Raw genomic sequence first — 18,645 nt, 5'->3', positions numbered from 1 at the left:
GCTGGATACACGGCCCGAACTTGCTTGAGGCTGGCCTGCAAGAGGCCCAAGATACCAAGCGCATCCCCTACAAACCCTGGACAAGCCAAGGCGAGCCAAAAGGACCTGGCCCACACCCACATCTAATGGCCCAATCAGGGTGCAAAGCTGAGAATGACTGACGCTTCCTTCATCCAATCAAGTACCAGAGATCCGGGGCGTGACCCAGAGGACCCACCTCTTTTGTCCCAGCGGAGGGCTCGGCCCTAATTGGCAGTTTGGTATCCTACGAAGGCCCAGAAATTCGAACGTAGAGGCTGAACCCCACCGCAGACCAACCAGGAAGAGGTGACGTTTTAAGTCCCGCCCCCCTGTTCCTTTGAACGAATTCCTGGCTGTGGGGGCGGGGGATGATGAAGAGGCTGTCTAATGGGAAGACGGCGCGGCGAGCGCTCTTCCGGTTATTGGCTGAGTAAAGTAAACAGAGGGCGGGCCGGGGCGGGGCGTGCCGGCGCAGGGGTGGCCCCCGGGAGGAGGCGCAGAGTGCTCGGCGGGCTGCGGCGGCCGGGGAGGCCCGGGAGGCCGCGGCGCGGTCACTGCGAGCCGAGCCGAGCCGAGCCGCGCCGATCGCCATCCGGCCCCGGCTCCCTCGCGCAATCCCGGCCGGTGGCGCGGCCCGGCGGGCCCGGGGGCGCCGCAGCCCATGGAGCTCGAGAACATCGTAGCGAACACGGTGCTACTCAAGGCCCGGGAAGGTGAGGCTGTTGGGTGAGGAGAACGCGGGCGCGCGGCCTCAGAGCTCGACCGGGTGCCTCAGCCTCCCGATCCCCTAGGGCAGCTCGCTCCGTGCCCCGCACCTCGCGCAGACACGAGCCCTTCCGGCCTGTGGTCCTCTTTCTCCGCACCTGCCCCCCGGGAGCTAGAGCCCAGCAAGGGGTGGGTCAGGCCGCCGCCCGCGCGGCGAGGAGGTGGGGTCGTGGTGAGGGAGTGAGAGGAGGAGAGAGGAAGGAAGAGGGAAGGGTGGGACCCCAGCCCCGGGAGGGCCTCTCCGAGCCCTCTCCCAGGTGAGAGGTAAGAAGATGCCCCAGGAAGGGAAAGGGGCAGCCCACACCCCACGTGCCCGGGCCCAGACTCCGGCGCCCAGCCTGGGCCGGCACAAAGTTGGTGCAGGGTAAAAGGTTTGGAAAATAAATTAACCGAGGCTCTGCCGTAGCACAGCCTTTGCGAGGTGGGGAAACTGCTGGTCATATATGCTACCAGCATGACTGCCACTTGCTCGGTGCCTCAGGACACTGGGGACAGAGGTGAATGGGTCACAGTTTTTGCCCTCGGGAGTAGCGGGGCAGATGGGCACAGAAAAAACTGGAAGCTGAGTTTTGAAGGAAGGGAGGCATGCCAGGCTGGTAGGACTGTTAAGTGCAAGGCCTGGCAGAGGGAGCCTGTCTTGTGAACCTAGTATTGCTGAGCTCCTCAGGCATTACCAGGCACCTGCTCTATGAGGATCCTGGGGATGCATAGGGACCAGACTTGGTCCTCATTGCCTTGCGGTCAGTCTGCCCCTCACCTGCCACTGTTCACCTCAGTAGCATAATCACCGAACACCTACTCTGTGCCCTGTCCTGTCCAGGGCGCCAGGGACCAGCAGAGAAGACACTTCTTTTTGGAACTCTAGGGCAGGGAGGTCAGGACTCTTTGCTGGGGTTTCAGGCTGAAAAAGACATCTGCTTCGCCTTTCTGACCTATTTTACAGGTGGGAAACTGAGGCTTAGATCAGTGCCTAGCCCCAAGGACACACAGTGAGACTGGTTGACTCACGCCTAGGACACAGGATGTCCCCAATGCAGTCTGTAGGAAACCCAGAGGAACCCCCAGCTGGCACAGCATCTGGTGCCCCCTGCCTGCCCAGTGCATGTTGACCCTGGGGAAGTGCTGCCTGGAAATGGGCATGGCAGTCTGGGTCCTCAGTGCCCAGAGCCTTCCTTATCTCCTGTCCGTTATGGAGTCCTGGGGCTGGGCCTTCCTCCCAGCCTCTGGGGGCATCTGCCGATTCTGTTCTGCCTCGTCATCCAGCCATCCAGGGAGGAGGGGTGGGGAGAGCCTGGCCAGGCCTCCCTCCCTAGAGCTGTAGCCAGTTCAGGCCTCAGGCCTGCTGAGAACACTGCCTTGCCTGACCAGAGAGTGTGGGCACCTTCTGATAGGCTTCCTCAGGAGGCATAGGGGGTTATGGCCAGACTGAGACCAATGCCTTCACTGGAGAATCCTTACTGCAACCTGGCTCTGTCCCTCTCACCTGGGTGGCTCTAGACAAGTCTCTTCTCTCTGAACTTCAGTAACTCTTTTTGTGGGATGGTTGAGGGTGGGACCTGAAACCTAAAGGAAATCCCAGTTGTCACTGAGTTTTGAACCCTGGTCTGTAGATTGAGTGCATTGGAATCCCTTCATGAGCTGGCTGACAGCTTGGACCCCAGGCCTTTGCCAGCTTCCCAAGTGATCTGAGGCCCTGAGTGATTTGGGATTGCATGTATTCAGTTGACACCTGATGCCAGGCATGTTTGCGGTGGGAGAAGAGCTTGGGTTGTGGTCCTAGGGAGCTGGGTTCAAGTCCTGACTCTGGGACCTCCAGCCTTCATAATCTTGGACCAATTGACTCCTCATTTCAGGGCCTCAGTTTTCTCATAAAATTGGGCCAGGTCTGGAAGAATTGCTATGAGGATGAAGTGGGACAGCACTGGAGGTGTGAACCCTCACTTAGTCCTCCTTCCTTTCCCAGGCCCCCAGAGGCACGGGGAGGGGACCAGGCTGGGGTGGGGAGGAGCCCCACTGGCTCTGGTGGCAGTTCCAGGACAGGATATTTGCATGTGACTCTGCTGCTGCCTTGATGTGGCTGGGAGGAGGGAGAGGAGGAAGTAAGTGATGGGGGTAGCAGGCGGATGGAGGGGTGGGGGAGGAGTTCCCCTTCTGGGGAGGCCTTGCCCTGGGTTGGGGGGTGGGGGTCTGTTGCTCACTCACAGTGGAGCAATGACTGTGGGGTATGCTGGGTGCAGGCTGCAGGAGGGCTGCTAGCAGGTTTCCCAATGGGTACCCTACAACACTTCCTCTTCCAGGCAGCTTAGGTCAGGGAGCCTATTGGAGGACCCAGCCTTGCCCTCTCCCTAGACGGTGGCTCCTCCTGCACCACCTGCCTTCAGCCAGGTCAGATGGAAACAAGGCTGGGTAAACCATAGGGGAAACTGAGGCCAGGCAAGGGATAGTGGTGGCCTGAGGTTGCCACTGAGTTGTTGGAGCTGGGACCCACCTCTTGCCACAGCTCTACTGGGTACTGGACACAGACTTTCCTGGTCACCATCACAATACCTCTGGAGATGGCTCTGGACCTGAAGTACACATGGAGAAATTGAGGTTCCTAGAGAGCAAGTGATGGGCCTGAAGTGTAAAGTGGAGATTCAAACCCAGGTCTGTAAGATTCCAAGACTCAGGCTCCTTCCACCATATTCAACCTCATGGCCCACAGGCCACATCTAGCTAGATCTCTAACATATTTTATTTATTGGGCTGCAGTGGTTTTTTTAAAATATAGGAACCAATATTTCATGTAACGGTCCAGAGTCTCAGCTGATTTTGAAAAGTCAAAAGAGCTGGCCACGCTGGGCCAGCATTCCTGCCCAGTAACAATCAAGCAGTCAGCCGTGGTTGTGCTGCAGCTGCCCCTGTTTGAAGCGGCCTGCCGGGTCCAGTTCCCACACTCCTCACCACTCCCTGTTGTCTACCATCTGGCCCACATTTACTGTACCTGTCTGGCTCTGTAGGCATTTGAGCTGCTACCCTGGTCTCAGCAGCTACAGATTAGGGGTCAGCTAGGTAAAATGAGGCAGGTAGCAGGACCAGGAAAGCAGGGGTAGGGATCCTGAGTGTCAACCCTCCTGCCACCACTTTGTTTGTGTCTCTGATAGCTCTGATGCAGGGCCTCGTAATAGGGGCCTGGAGCCTACCTGGTGACCCAGGCTGCCCTCTGCCTCTGGTATCTCTCAGGCATGTCCCACATGTCCTGGAACATCTCCCTTCTGGGCCTTGACTTACACAGTTCCCACCACTATCGTGTCCTTCTCTTTCTTCACCTGGGAAACTCCTACCTGGTAGGAAGAAGCTGAGGCCTGCCAAAGCTACCTGGAAACCCCACTCTCCCCCAGTGGCTGGCCTCATGCCCCTTTTGGCTCTTCCAGCCCAGAAGCCCCTAGCAGGTGGGCCTAGGGGCCCATGTGTGTCCTGGAACCCAGCGAGGGCATGTTGCAGCATGCGGAAGGAAGGCCCGAGGTGCCTCCCAGAGTGGACTGGGCCTAGGCTGGGCCCTGAAGGCCTCTGGATTGCACTGAGGGTGGAGGGGAGGCACGGCAGTGGCGGGACTCGAGACTCAGCACCTGTTTGCTTCCACAGGTGGTGGCGGGAATCGCAAAGGCAAAAGCAAGAAATGGCGTCAGATGCTGCAGTTCCCTCATATCAGCCAGTGCGAAGAGCTGCGGCTCAGCCTTGGTGAGACCTGGGTAGAGACGGGGGCTGGGGTGAAGAGGTGAGAGGGTCCTGCTGGTGCCAGGGGGCCTCCCCCAAGACCTTGCCTCAGGGTGGAGGGGCAGGGTTGGGGGTTTTGGGGAGCAGAGAAATTGAGGCCGCACCACCAACCCAGTTTCAGTTCCTGGGCTTGGGCTGGGTGGAGGGCAGAGAGCACATAGGACAGCAGCGGGTGGTTGGGGTAGGCGTGGGGAGGAGGACGGGGTCAGATTGGGGGCGATCTGAGGGAAGCAGCGGAAGGGAGGGCCAGGCCTTGGGCGAGCAGGGCTTGCAGGATGGAGCGGAGGGTGCTTCAGGGGCTGGAGTCAGCCCTCACCGACTGCCCGGGGAGCCCCAGGCCTGTGCTCAGCCCCACCCAGCCTGGCCCTGCGGGTGCCCCGCAAAACCTTAACGAGAAGGGCCAGGCCCCCTCTGAAGGCCTGCACGTGGGCTAGGAGTACACCATGGCTGCTTCCACCGTCGGGAAGGAGGCCTAGCCTCGAGCTCGCCGGAAGCCACAGCTTCCTCCCACACTTTCGCCAGGCAGTCAGCAGGTGTGGGCTGGGCCCAAGCCGGGCCGGAACCTCACAGACCACACCCAACCCCAACTGTGACATATGCAAGTGGTGTGAACCCGGAGACAGCGGCTGGAAGTGAGGACCCCGGCTCTGGAGCCACACTCCTGGCTGTGTGACCTTGGGCTAATTACTTATCCTCTCTGGGCCTCGGAGTCCCAAGCTATGATGGCAGTAACAGTAGTGCCACCTCAGTGCTGTGGTGAGGGTTCTAAAGGAGACAATGGCTGCCATACTGCAGGGCTGGAAGCTGTTGTTAGGGCCCTGGGCCTGGTGGTGTGGACAGGAGTGCCCTGCCGGTGGGCTCCAGGTCCAGAAATCCAACAGCTCCCACCCCTGCCTGCAGAGCGTGACTACCACAGCCTGTGCGAGCGGCAGCCCATCGGGCGCCTGCTGTTCCGAGAGTTCTGCGCCACGAGGCCCGAGCTGACCCGCTGCATTGCCTTCCTGGATGGGGTGGTGAGTGCAGCCTAGCCCAACACCAAGGGTGGGCAGAGGTCCCGGGCCACATATGCCCCATCTCCCCACACCTGTTGCTGTACCCAAACCCCAAGCTTCTCTGCCTCCCACCCCGCAGGCTGACTATGAAGTGACCCCTGATGAGAAGCGGAAGGAGTGTGGGTGGCGGCTAATGCAGAATTTTCTGAGCCACACGGTGAGTGAGCACTGATGGAGGGATGATGGCAGCGGGTAGAGCTCAGTGATGGGGACAGGATTGACCACAGCTCAGGCAGAGAGTGCCCTGGAGCTGCTCCAGGCTCACCAGGCAGCACTGCAGGCATGGAGCCCAGGAGGGTGGGCTGGGGCTCTGGACCCTGCAGCCTGCCAGCAGCTCTGCTTCACCCTGCCTCAAGGGGAACAGCAGAGACCAAGTTCAGCAACTGGGCAGGCTGGCGCACCTCCAGCCCATAGCCACCCCAGCACAGGCCCGAGGTCTCTGCCATCTCTGCCCTGGGAGTGGGTGGCTGGCCAAGGGAACCCTTGCACTGACCTGTCTGTTGCTTGTCCCTAGGGTCCCGACCTCATCCCTGAGGTCCCCCGGCAACTGGTGACTAACTGTGCCCAGCGGCTGGAGCAGGGGCCCTACAAAGACCTCTTCCAGGAGCTCACCCGGTAAGCCTCTCCCTGCCCATAGGCTGAGAATCGTGTCCTGACGGGTGGGCTTCTGTGGACCCAGAAGGCTGTGAACAGTTCAGCAGGTGGTGAGGGAGCTCAGCCCCTCACCCCAGCCTTGCGCCAGCTCTGTGACCTTGGGCAGGTTGCCTCCCCTCTCTGTAGCATCTTGGGCTTCAGCCAGGATGCATGTCTCCCACCTAGGTGGGTTAGCAAGAGGGTTGGCTGAGGATGCTGCGTTTCAGGCTGAGCATACACATAACAGGGGGCCTGGCCCATCAAGCCAAGAACTTGGGGTGTCAGGGGCTGACCAGTGGGCTGGGTCTTCTCGGTAGGCTGACCCACGAGTACCTGAGTGTGGCCCCTTTTGCCGACTACCTCGACAGCATCTACTTCAACCGTTTCCTGCAGTGGAAGTGGCTGGAAAGGTGAGCTCCTTGAAGGCTGGGCTGGGCTGGGCCAGGTTGTGGGGACTCTCATGGGCGTCAGGCCCCTGATCAGCTAGTGTTTGATCCCCAACCCCTTGTCCACAGGCAGCCAGTGACCAAAAACACCTTCAGGCAGTACCGAGTCCTGGGCAAAGGTGGCTTTGGGGAGGTGAGTGGCCAGGCCAGAGCCCAGCAGAGTGCAGAGGTGGGGTAGGGTGGACCCTGACAAGCCCCTTCCCCCTTTGAGCCCCTGTACCCCCAGGAAGGGCACAGCTGGTCCCCATTTGCCCCATCTACCCTGGCTACAGGTATGTGCCTGCCAGGTGCGGGCAACAGGCAAGATGTACGCCTGCAAGAAGCTGGAGAAGAAGCGGATCAAGAAGCGGAAAGGGGAGGCCATGGCCCTCAATGAGAAGCAGATCCTGGAGAAAGTGAACAGTAGGTTTGTAGTAAGTACAGACAGGAGACCCTTCCCTTTCCCCTGGCCACGCCTGCTCTCCCCACTTGCTGGACTAAGATCTCTTGCCTGCCACAGGCCCCCTCTAGGCACGACTGCCTCCCTTGTCCTCAGAGATGCCTGGGAAGGGTGGGTTTGGGGAATTGACACCTGGCCTAGGGAGCAGGCTGGGCCCCTAGGGAGTGGTACTAAGAAGGATTTTTCGGGCGGCTGGCACCAGCCCCCCCACCAGGTGGCCCACGGCCCCTGCTTCAGGGCTCGGACCCTCTTGGTCACAGGTGAGCTTAGCCTACGCCTATGAGACCAAGGACGCACTGTGCCTGGTGCTGACGCTGATGAACGGAGGCGACCTCAAGTTCCACATCTACCACATGGGCCAGGCTGGCTTCCCCGAGGCTCGGGCCGTCTTCTACGCGGCAGAGATCTGCTGCGGCCTGGAGGACCTGCACCGGGAACGCATCGTGTACAGGTGCAGGGGTGTAGCCCTCCCGGCCAGGGGCCACAACTGGGCTTGGTTGGAGGCTGCAGAGAGATGTTGGTGTGCTGGGGCTGTCACTGCAGGCACAAGTCTGTCTGGGCTCTGGCTGGGGGCTCCACACTCACCCACACTAGGCAGACTTGAGAGGCTCAGAACCCAGGCTCTGGGGTCTGGTTGACCATTTGTGAATCCCGGCATTGTCGCCCCTCTCTCACTCTGTGACCTTGGCCACTCAGCTCCCTGCTCACAACACCATTTTCTTTCCTGGGAAGCAAAGACTATATATAACTCCTGCCTCTCAGGTTGTTGTAGGGAATGAATGAGATAATGCTGTAAAGTACATAGAACTCGGTAGTGGAGAGCTCCTCTTACTACTATTACTGGTGATGATTTCATTTTAGCCTCACAACAGCTCCATGAGGAGATGGATGAGTAGCCTCATTTGACAGGTGGAAAAGGTAGAGTTAGCCACCAGAGTGGAGGGAGAGCACTAGAGGTGAACAAAGCTGCTGGTGATGTCTGGGAAGCTTCCCTCTGAGTGGGAACTGCCTTCCACTTGCCTAGCGAGTCCCAGGAGTCCTGGCTGCATAGATCCTTCATCTGCTCCCTCAGGTTGGGGCTGCTGCCAGGGAAGGCAGGGCTGTCTGTCTTCTGGCAACAAAAGGCTCCCACACCTTGCTGCACATCCCATCCTAGGGGGTGAGCGAGCTAGGAGGGGGTGGCCCTGTCTGGCTGCTGGGCAAACTGAGCAGCATCTGATCCTGCCCTTCTCTCCCCACAGGGACCTAAAGCCAGAGAACATCCTACTAGATGACCACGGTGGGTGAGGGGCCACAAAGGGTGGGAGAGGCATGGGGGAGGTCTGGCCCACCTGCCTAACGGGCCTCCCTGCTTCTCCATCCACATTCAGGTCACATCCGCATCTCCGACCTGGGGCTGGCAGTGCACGTACCTGAGGGCCAGACGATCAAAGGCCGTGTGGGCACTGTGGGCTACATGGGTGAGTCTCCCTTCCCCCTGGCCCGCCAGCCTCCTGGGTCCTCTCCCTGTCTTGGGCCCAGTCCCACCACCCCTGTTGGGAAGTCTCCTGTACCTCAGGGAATAGAAAGAGCTGATGTTCTTCTTTTATAGATGAGGGGACCAAGACTCAGCCAGGGCCCCACACACTGTGAATCCACAGCATTCACTCACTACATATTCATTGAGCTACTCCTACTGGCCGGGCCTACAGGTGCCTACCAGTGAAAGACAAGGGCCTCATACCTGTTTCCATGGCCCCGGCTCTCCACTCCCGAGACCTGCCCATGCTAGAAGTGGGAGTGCCCATCTGTGGCGGAGGCCAAGATATGGCCCCAAATTCCCCTTGGGACCACGTGACACAGTCGACAGAGCTCCAGCTATGGGCTCCACCTCTTCCTTGTTACGTGTCCTCGGGCCGGACATTCTGCTTCTCCCAGCCTCACTTTCCCTGACTGTAAAGTGATCATCACCTACTCCCAGGGTTGCCTTGAAGATGAAAAGAGGTAGTAGAGGCAAAAATCCCTACCTGCCTGTCCTGGCAGGCAGTAGCTATCCAGCAAATCAGTTGCTGTCTTCTTTCCTCTCTTTGATATTAAATCTAGAGGTTGCAAACTGGCAGCCACACTAGGCCTAATTTGGCCTCCATCTGTGTTTAAATCAAATTGTTTTTCAAACAATTTGAATTGATCGCCAACATTTGATAACCCAGACAGCTTCACGTTAAAAATACAGATTTCTGACTTCTCTTGAAAAGTCAGAAGACGTGGCCCCCTGCAGGGCCATACCAGCGCACTTTGATGGGATGTGTGCTCTCCAACTCACCTCAGTCCCCACCGGGCTGCTGATGGTGCCTGCCTGGGTGGTGCCAGTGGGTGTCTGAGCTGGTTACCCCACCTTAACATGCATGCTGGGCATTCCTGGGGCCCCGGGGCTCAATTCTGCCTCCTGCCCCGTCTTAACTCCTGTGCTGTCCCTCCCAGCCCCAGAGGTGGTGAAGAACGAACGGTACACATTCAGCCCGGACTGGTGGGCGCTAGGCTGCCTCCTGTACGAGATGATCGCAGGCCAGTCACCCTTCCAGCAGAGAAAAAAGAAGATCAAGCGGGAGGAGGTGGAGCGGCTGGTAAAGGAGGTGCCCGAGGAGTACTCGGAGCACTTTTCTCCGCAGGCCCGCTCGCTCTGTTCCCAGGTACAGCAGCCAGCAGGAGGCCCAACTGGCCAGGGCTGGGGCTGGGGGCACCTCTCCCGGGGCTACCCTGACCACCCTGCCTTGCTGTAGCTCCTCTGCAAGGACCCTGCTGAGCGCCTGGGGTGTGGGGGGGGCGGTGCCCGCGAGGTGAAGGAGCACCCCCTCTTCAAGAAGCTGAACTTCAAGCGGCTGGGAGCCGGCATGCTAGAACCACCCTTCAAGCCTGATGTGAGTGCTGCCCACTCCTGCCGAGGGCAGGGCCAAGCCCTGGCTGGGGGGCAGGGGTAGGTGGGAAAGGTTGGGGGCTCTTGGAGGATTGGTTGGGACACCCTCATTGCAAGTGTTAGAAAACTCAAGTGTGTTAACCAACAAAACAGAATTCACCGGGCTCAGAAAAATGAAAAGCTGTGGGAGAGGCCTTGCTTTTGGCCCACCCGATCCAGGGCTCCAACAATGTTGCAGGAATTCTGTCTTCCTCTCTCTGACCACTACTGGTCAGTGTGCAGGCTTCTCTTTCAGGCAGCTGTCCCCAGGGTGTGGCAGGCCTACATCTTAACAGCTCAGCCACCCTAGAAGACAGAGAGTGCCTCTTGCCCAATAATTTCAAAAGAAGTCCGAAAAGGAAAAACAAGGCCTGAGGCTGATGCTCATTGCCTGATTGCCCAGAGGCCCCTCAGCAGACACATCTGTATCCTATACCCACCTGAGCCACTGCCAGTGGTGGGAGATCGGTTTCCCAAAGGAAAACTAAGATGCCTTGCCAGCAGGGGAAAGGGCCATTGGGCTGGCAAAATATCTGCTGCCCACTACACCTGGCAACACTGACCTCCTGTCTGGGAGTAGGACACTCCCCTCTGCAGAGTCTCACTCATTTACTGAGCATCTCAGTGGGTCAGGCATCCTCCTGGCAGAAACATCCTCGAGTCATCAAATTCTAAGTGGCAGAAGCCCAACTCAAACTTACACCCAACATGGAGCTTATTGGTTCATTTGGCCAGAAAGTCCCAGAGTAGGGCCAATGTCAGGGTTTCATACCATGTTGTCAGGACTCCATCTTTTGGCTCTGCTGCAGCCTGTTGACTGTTCTCCCACTGAATTCAGGCTTCTCTGTATAAAGTCATAGGGAAGGTTCTGATTGGCCAAGGTTAGATCACGTGCTTGCCCCCCTCTCATGTGTAAGAGGACTGGGACCTGTGATTGACAGTATACCAGGAACACGGGGGAGGAAGGTAGGTGATGGGCAGGCCAGGTTGGTGGCTGTCCACCATGCACGTGATTGTTTACACATTCAACAAATATTCTGAGTGCCCATATGTACCAGACCTCAGAATTAATAGAGTCAACAGGACCCAGTCCTCCCTTCATGTTCTAGTGGGAAGACACAGCAGAATAAACCAGTAAGTGAAGAAAGAGTGGTGGGGGGGTGGGAGTATTTCTAGACAGGATGGTCTCTGAGGAGCTGTTGGTTAAGTAGAAGCCTACAATACGTGAAGCACAGAGCTGTACCAGGATTGGAGCATGAGTACTCCAGGGAGAAGGAGCAGCCAGGCATTAAGATCCTAGTGCAGGGACCAGCCTTGAGGTGGAGCAGCAGGGACCAGCCTTGAGGTGGAGCAGCAGTGAAGGCCAGTATAGCTGGCGTGAGCATGTGCAGGGAACGTGGAGCAAGGATGTGAGGTGGGGGTGTGGGCCACAGAGCAGGGGAGCAGGAGCGGGAGTGGGAGGCCACCTAGTGGGCTGCTGCCTCTGCAGAACTGCATCTTGCAGGTGGGTCTCACCAGCAACCCACGGTTTTAGCCTTGGTGTGGGCAGTTGAACTGAGAGCCTGACTTCCGGCAGCCTGCCTCAGGGCTGGCCCTGCCACTCGAGTTTACTCCTCCTTCCCTGCATACCAACCTTGAAAATCAGTGCCCTGGAGTTTAACTTTTTTTAGAAGCAGCAGATGAAAAATGTGCTTGATGATGATATAGTTTTTAACAGCTTTATTGAGTTCATATACCATACAACTCACTCCTTGAAAGGATATAATTAAATGGCTTTTAGCATAGTCAGGTTGTGCAACCATCACCGCAATCAATTTTAGAACGTTTTCATCACCCCTCCCCCCAAAGTACCCCATACTCATTAGCAGTCATTCCCCATTCTCCCCTCCCCTGGCCCTTGGCATCCACTCATCAACCTTTTGTGTGTGTGTGTGTGTGTGTGTGTGTGTGTGTGTGTGTGTGTGTCTGCGTTGCTGTGCGCGGGCTTCCTCTAGTTGCGACGAGCAGAGGCTACTCTTTGATGTGGTGCACGGGCTTCTCATTGCGGTGGCTTCTCTTGTTGCGGAGCACAGGCTCTAGGCATGCAGGCTTCAGTAGTTGTGGCTCACGGACTCTAGAGTGTAGTCTCAGTAGTTGTGGTGCATGGGCTTAGTTATTTCACGGCATGTGGGATCTTCCCAGAACAGGGCTCGAGCCCGTGTCCCCTGCATTGGCAGGCAGATTCTTAACTGCGGCGCCACCAGGGACATCCCTACTAATCTACTTTATGTCTCTCTATATTTGCCTATTCTGGACATTTCATATTAATGGGATTATATAATATATGGTCCTTTGTGACTGGCTTTTTGCACTTTGCATACCGTTTTCAGGGTTCACCAATGTTGTAGCATTTATTGGTCCTGCATTCCTTTTTATGACTGAATAATATTCCATTGTATGAATATGACACACTTTGTTCATCAGTTGATTGACATTAGGGTTGTTTCCACTTTGGGGCTATGATGAATAATGCTGTTTTGAGCATTCACATACAAGTTTTTGTGGGGACATATGTTTTCATTTCTCTGGGACATACACCTAGAAGTTGAATGCTGGCTCATATGGTAACGCTATGTTTAACCTTTTGGGGAACTGCCAGACTTTTCCAAAAAGTGGCTGTATGATTTTACATGATAATATTTTGACATCCTTAACAGTAGGACTTAGAAAAAAATGTAACGATGAAAAAAGAAGTGGCCTTCTGGAGTGAGGTGGGCTCCTGGCAGAGGGCTGGGGGCACAGAGAGGTGGGAGGAATGTTCTAATCCTTTGGTTGGCTGTGAAGCAGAAGGGGATGGAATATGCCATTGGACATCCCAGGACAGAGGACCTATCAGCTCCAGGCCCTGCATGGAGTACCCAGCTGAGAGTCAGTCTACGCTGCCCTCACCAGTTGCACCTAGACAGCTGTATACAGGTGGAGGGGGGTGCCTGTTACTGATTCCGTATGGCACTGTGGGGGCTGTTTGGCCACCGTGGGTCAGCTCTGCAGCCTTGTCAGGCAGTGAGCAGTGAGGGATAATGAGCCCCAGTTTAGAGGGGAACTTGGGCGTCAGAGAGAAGGGACTGCCATGCTCAGGAAGTGCATGGGGCACTTGTGTTTTGTTTCGTTTTGTTTTGGAAGTGTAGTAGATTTACAATGTTGTGTATTAGTTTCTGGTGTACAGCAAAGTGATTCAGATATATATATGTACGGATGTATATATGTGTATATGTGTGTGTATACATATTCTTTTTCAGATTCTTTTCCATTGTAGTTTATTACAAGGGATTGAATATGGTTCCCCACGCTATATAGTAAGACCGTGATGTTTATCTGTTTTATATATTGTAAAATATATCTGCTAATCCCAAACTCCTTATTTATCCTCCCCCCTTCCTCTTTGATAACCATGAGTTTGTTTTCTATGTCTGTGAGTCTGTTTCTGATTGTAAATAAGTTCATTTGTATCATTTTTTTAGATTCCACATATAAGTGATGTCATGTTAAATATATTTGTCTTTTTTTTTTTTTTTTTTTTTTTTTTTTTTTTTTTTTTTTGGCGGTACGCGGGCCTCTCACTGCTGTGGCCTCTCCCGTTGCGGAGCACAGGCTCCGGACGTGCAGGCTCAGCAGCCATGGCCCACGGGCCCAGCCGCTCCGCGGCACGTGGGATCCTCCCGGACCGGGGCACAGACCCGTGTCCCCTGCATCGGCAGGCAGACTGTCAACCACTGAGCCACCAGGGAAGCCCAATATATTTGTCTTTGTACGACTTATTTCACTTGGTATGATAATCTCTGTGTCCATCCATGTTGCTGCAAATGGCATTATTTCATTCTTTTTTTACGTCTGAGTAATATTCCACTATACATTATTTATATACATATGCCACATCTTCCTCACCCACTCATCTGTGGATGGACACTTAGATTGCTTCCATGTCATGGCCATTGTTAATAGTGCTGCTGTAAACGCTGGGGGCACCTGCAAACCAGGAAGCTGCAAGGGTCAGGGCAAACCCAGCCCCAGCTCAGGGTTGAACTGCCCTCCTGTCGAGGAGGGGTGTGTGTGGTGTTCCTGTCTAACCACTGTCTCTGTCCCCCCAGCCCCAGGCCATTTACTGCAAGGATGTTCTGGATATCGAACAGTTCTCCACAGTTAAGGGTGTGGAGCTGGAAGCCACTGACCAGGACTTCTACCAGAAATTTGCCACGGGCAGTGTGTCCATCCCCTGGCAGAATGAGGTGGGGACCTGCCCAGCTGATGGGGTGGGCTCCAGAGGGGCACCCTTGGGGTCAGTACTCATAGCTACCTGTTCTGTGGCAGATGGTGGAGACCGAGTGCTTCCAGGAGCTGAATGTCTTCGGGCTGGATGGCTCGGTTCCCCCAGACCTGGACTGGAAGGGCCAGCCGCCTGCACCCCCAAAGAAGGGACTGCTGCAGAGGCTCTTCAGTCGCCAGGTAACCCCCAGCAGTGTCCTACCTGGGTCCCCCACCTGGCTCCAGGGGACGGTGGGTGGGAGGCAGAGCCGGTGCCTGCATGCGCGGGGAGTAGGCATCCTCCAGCCGTGTCAGCGGTGCCCAGGGTCTCTGGCCTCATTCCCGCCTGTCCCCCACCCCCGGCTGGGCTCACGGCCTCTTTTCTCTTTCCAGAGGTGAGCAGTATGGGCTCCCCATGGGTTGGCCTTGCTGCCCGGCCTTGGGGAGCCACAGACAGCCCATCCATGGCAGAGGCGAGATGTGGGCGAAAGAAGTCTGGTGCCCGCTCCCTACCTCCCCCTGCCCACTGCTTCTGTGCCCAGCACCTGCAAGCTGCTAGCCTTGCTTAGCCATCTGTTTCCCCATGCCCTGCCTCCACCGGCCCCAGGGAGAGGACCCTGGCAGAGCCTGGGATCCACCTGGTCCTCCTCACTTCAGCCTGTTGCCAGCAGCCTCTGCACTGATGTCCACACATGTCTGGCCTGAGCTGCTGCTCTGGGCCCCTCGTGGGGAGCCCCCTCCTTGGAGCACGGAGCTCCTGGTCTGCCCTGGCAGGGCCGGCCCAGGTGACAGCCCTGGTAGCTAACTGCGCCTGCTCTGCCTCTCTCCCTCCGTGTCTTCCCCGCCCTCCAGGACTGCTGTGGGAACTGCAGCGACAGTGAGGAAGAGCTTCCCGCCCGCCTCGAGCTCCCCACCCGCCTCTAGCCCCCAACCTGAGGCCCCGCCGGGCGGTTGGCGGTAGCAGCTACTCCAAGCGCTGTTTACAGTTTTGCACAGTGGTCTTCCCCATTGTCCACTCAAGTTGTGGCCTGGGGAACACAGCCGGAGCTGTCCCCAGTGCCCTCTGCCCCTCAGCCCCTGGTCTGGCTGAGTTTGGCAAGGCCTGGACTGTCCCTGGGACAAAGGTGCGTCCCTTCAGCTCTTGTCTGTGGAGCTCGGGGCTTTCTGTATTTATGTCTTTGTACGAATGTATATAGCAACCAGAGCGTTCTTAAGACCCCCCCCCTGGAGCCGGCAGAGGGGCTGCTGCCACACTCCAGGCACCTCAGGCCCAGCTCAGACGGGCGAGGTTGGGCCAGGCCAGGCCCCTGGGCCCCCAGCACTGTGCTTGCCACCGCCGACCTCCGAGTGAGACTCGTGCCTGCCCCTGCCGCCCTGGGCTTAGGCCGCCACCTCTGGGGCCCAATACTGTCCCTTCTCAGCACCTGTCAGAGCTGGATCTGGGACCTCTCTGTCCCCTAGGCCTGTGCCAAAGTGTGACCAGAGATTGGGCTGACCCTGGGACCCCTCAGTCCACTGCCCAAGCTGTCCCAGATGGGTCTGCCTCTGCCTTCCAGCTCCCAGGTCACCTTGTCCCTTGTGCTGGGCCCTGTCCTGAAGACACCTCGTGCAGAAACACCCCAGCCCAGGCCAGGGGAAGGGTAGGGGTGGGCGTGTCCCTGACCAACCCTCAAACATTCCAGACTCCCCTCATAACAGACACATGTGCCCAGCAATAATCCACCCCTCCCAGTGTGTGCCTGTGGGGTGTGTGTGTGTGTGTGTGTGTGTGTGTGAGAGAGAGAGAGAGAGAGAGAGAAGGGGGCAGGCGAGGCTGTGGGCCTGCCCTGGCCCAGGCCCCAGCCCTGGCCCCTCCCGGACTGTGATGGCCATCCTGGTCCCAGTGTTAGGGTAGTGTGGGATTACAGGGTCCCAGTTTTTCCATATTTAAAGCCAATTTTTATTACCCATTTTGTCCAATATAAGCTGCCACATGTCTCTGTGTGAATACAGTCCGAGCACAAACCTGGCCAGCTGCCCCTGCCTGCCTCTTTCTTGCCCCCTGGTGGTCCAGGGGTCTTCCTGCCTCCCTGGCCCTGCTGGAAGTAGAAAGAGATTGGAAGTGGGGATAGTGGCGGCTGCCCTTCCAGCAAGGCCCAAGGGCCCCCAGGGCCGATCTTGGTGTAGCCTCTCCAGGCAGCCAGGCTTTGGTGGCCTCTGGGCCCAGCAGCTTCCTCAGCAGGTTGAGGCCTGAGAAAAGAAGCCTTGGGTCCCCGCTAGGTATGGGTCTGGCTCTGGAACCACTAGGGTGTGGGCCTGTGCTGGAGAGGTGGGCTCAGCTGGCAGTATCCCCTCCGAGGCCAAGGTGGCCTGGCTGCCGCTCGTGGGTTTGGAGCGGCCTGGGGAGTAAGGTGGGAGCTGCTGTTAGGAACACCTGCCCAGTCTGTCTTACCTGGACACCTGCCAGTTAGAAGCACCTGCCCAGTCTGTCTTACCTGGACACCTGCTGTGTGATTTGCCCAGGGCCAGTACACATGTGTTAGAGCCATTCCTCTGCTTTGCCTTTGAAGCAGGAAATGTGGCTGGGCAGAGACAGACATTGGTGATGCTGGAAGTTAGGCTGTGGCAGAGGTGGGTGGAGACCAGCCATGTGGCCATCAGGGAAGATTCTCTGAAGGTAGCAGTTGAGCCAGGTCTTGAAGGAGACATTCACCTGGGGGACAGAGGAAGCTGGGGAGCATTCCACCTGTGCAGAGACTTGGGAGTGGCAGCCTGTTGACCACAAGTCTGTCCCAGACTTCACAAGTCTTTTCCTGGTCTGTAGCATCCCAGTGGCCCCAGCCCCCCAGGGATGCTCCGTAACCACCATAAGTGTTTGTTCCTTGCCTCTGGGCTGGGTACCCAGTGCCACAGAGGCCACATGAGCTTTGCAGTTGGATAGCTCTGGGTTCAAGTACCAGCCTGGCCACTTGTCTGGAAAGCTGGGTGTGATACCCATCGCCTCACTGGGCATCTATGAGAATCCAACTAAGTAGCCAGTCACCCCCTTGAGCCCCTGGGTCACTGGCAGGACTCTTGCCTGTTGGGGGTATGTGGGTGCTGGGGGTCAGGCTGATGGCTATCTTAAGGACAAGTCAAGGTTCCAAGTACCAACTTCGAAGGGGCCTCTGGTGGCGGCCTAGCTCTTGGTATGTGGAGTGCGCACCGCTGCTTCTATTGACTTGAGGGAAATGGGGTAGGGAGAGGGCCTTACCTAGGTCTTCCAGCTGGTGAGTGGCCATTGCAGTTTGGAGAGGAAGCCAGCTGAAGATGAAGAAGCTGGAGGTGAGAGGTTGGGGCCTGAGGTGCTCCGGGCTTTCTTGTGGGTGGTGGGGGGGAGATAGGTATTAGTGTGCAGAAGCCACAGCCCAGCTCTGGGCAGGTGTGCGAGGGTAAATGAGTGCCAGGTAGCCGGGTGGGTCCAGACCTCCCACCAGACTCCCCTTAGGCTAGGTAGGAACTTCTTGGCTAGGGTTCAACCCACCCTAAAGTTCTTACCACAGTGGATGCTTGGCAGAGAAAACTCCCAGAATTCACTTCTTAACAAGCCTTGCCCAAGTTCACCTCCTCCATCCAGCCCTATGGTAAGAGCTGGGGGACCCAGATGGAAATGAGGCCCCTGCCAGCTTCGAGCTCTGTCTGGTAGGCAAGCAGACGTGGGGACAGTGGGACCCAGTGTGATCAGCACTGTAGCAGAGATGATGCTGGGACTGGGGGCCAACACCAAACAGGGGAGGCCCCTTGCCACAAAGGTGTCAAGTGGTACCCTCCAGGATACAGAATCAGATGTTCCCAGGGGAGGAGACGGATGGTCTAGAGCCTCTAGTGGTTTAGGATGGCTGAACGTGGGGTAGTGGCTGGAGCGGAGGTCAGTGAGACTCTGCCATCCTGGGCTTTGAAAGCTGTGTTAAGATGCGGCGTCTCATCTGGAGGGTGGGGCAGTCCTGAAGGGTTGTAGGTGGTTGTGTCAGGGTGTCTCCCTAGCATGTACAAAAGCACCCCATGTTTCCTTTGGGTAGACTCCCCTCAGTCCTTTTGGTTTATATGAGACTGGGCTTGCACCCCCTGCATACACATACACCCAGAGCATGTGACCCAGGTTGGGCTGTTAGGAATCTTTGGTTGCAAGTGACAGAGCTGTCCTATAGCTAACTTAGAAAGTGTTAAAGGGATATGGAGGGGCTTCCCTGGTGGTGCAGTGGTTAAGAATCTGCCTACCAATGCAGGAAACATGGATTCGAGCCCTGGTCTGGGAAGACCCCACATGCCGCAGAGCAACTGAGCCTGTGCTCTAGAGCCCGC

General features: G+C 57.0%; 1 protein-coding gene across 6 annotated transcripts; it reads left to right on the top strand.

The window, feature by feature from the left end:
* Positions 1–206: 206 nt before the first annotated feature.
* GRK6 (G protein-coupled receptor kinase 6) lies at positions 207–18,546 on the top strand. Of its 6 annotated transcripts, none has more exons than XR_004349055.1 (17): positions 503–734; positions 4,411–4,506; positions 5,443–5,555; positions 5,674–5,751; positions 6,109–6,209; positions 6,545–6,637; positions 6,743–6,806; positions 6,946–7,086; positions 7,373–7,563; positions 8,354–8,391; positions 8,483–8,572; positions 9,573–9,781; positions 9,872–10,009; positions 14,172–14,309; positions 14,392–14,526; positions 15,176–15,449; positions 17,544–18,546. XR_004349055.1 is itself a non-coding variant. In XM_032625606.1 (16 exons), the coding sequence occupies exons 2-16, from the start codon at positions 4,455–4,457 to the stop codon at positions 15,284–15,286; spliced, it is 1,692 nt and encodes a 563-aa protein (XP_032481497.1). In that variant the 5' UTR covers positions 207–327; positions 4,411–4,454; the 3' UTR covers positions 15,287–16,333. The 6 variants fall into 6 exon arrangements, 4 of the variants coding, with proteins under 4 accessions (XP_032481497.1, XP_032481494.1, XP_032481493.1 ...); XR_004349056.1 differs by having other exon boundaries at positions 14,719–15,449; positions 17,544–17,628; XM_032625606.1 differs by lacking the exons at positions 503–734; positions 17,544–18,546 and adding an exon at positions 207–327 and having other exon boundaries at positions 15,176–16,333.
* The last annotated feature ends 99 nt before the right edge of the window (positions 18,547–18,645 follow it).

The sequence above is a fragment of the Phocoena sinus genome, chromosome 3 (genome assembly GCF_008692025.1).
Source record: "Phocoena sinus isolate mPhoSin1 chromosome 3, mPhoSin1.pri, whole genome shotgun sequence".
Taxonomy (NCBI): Eukaryota; Metazoa; Chordata; class Mammalia; order Artiodactyla; family Phocoenidae; genus Phocoena; species Phocoena sinus.
Note: the sequence above shows the minus strand (reverse complement) of the source record. Positions and strands in the feature narration are given on the sequence as shown.

Coding starts and splice junctions, on each gene's coding strand:
- GRK6 (XM_032625602.1), top strand. CDS start 2,858: ATGTGGCTGGGAGGAGGGAGAGGAGGAA. Junction 6,210..6,544: donor CTCTTCCAGGAGCTCACCCG/GTAAGCCTCTCC, acceptor TCTTCTCGGTAG/GCTGACCCACGAGTACCTGA. Junction 6,807..6,945: donor GCAAAGGTGGCTTTGGGGAG/GTGAGTGGCCAG, acceptor CCCTGGCTACAG/GTATGTGCCTGCCAGGTGCG.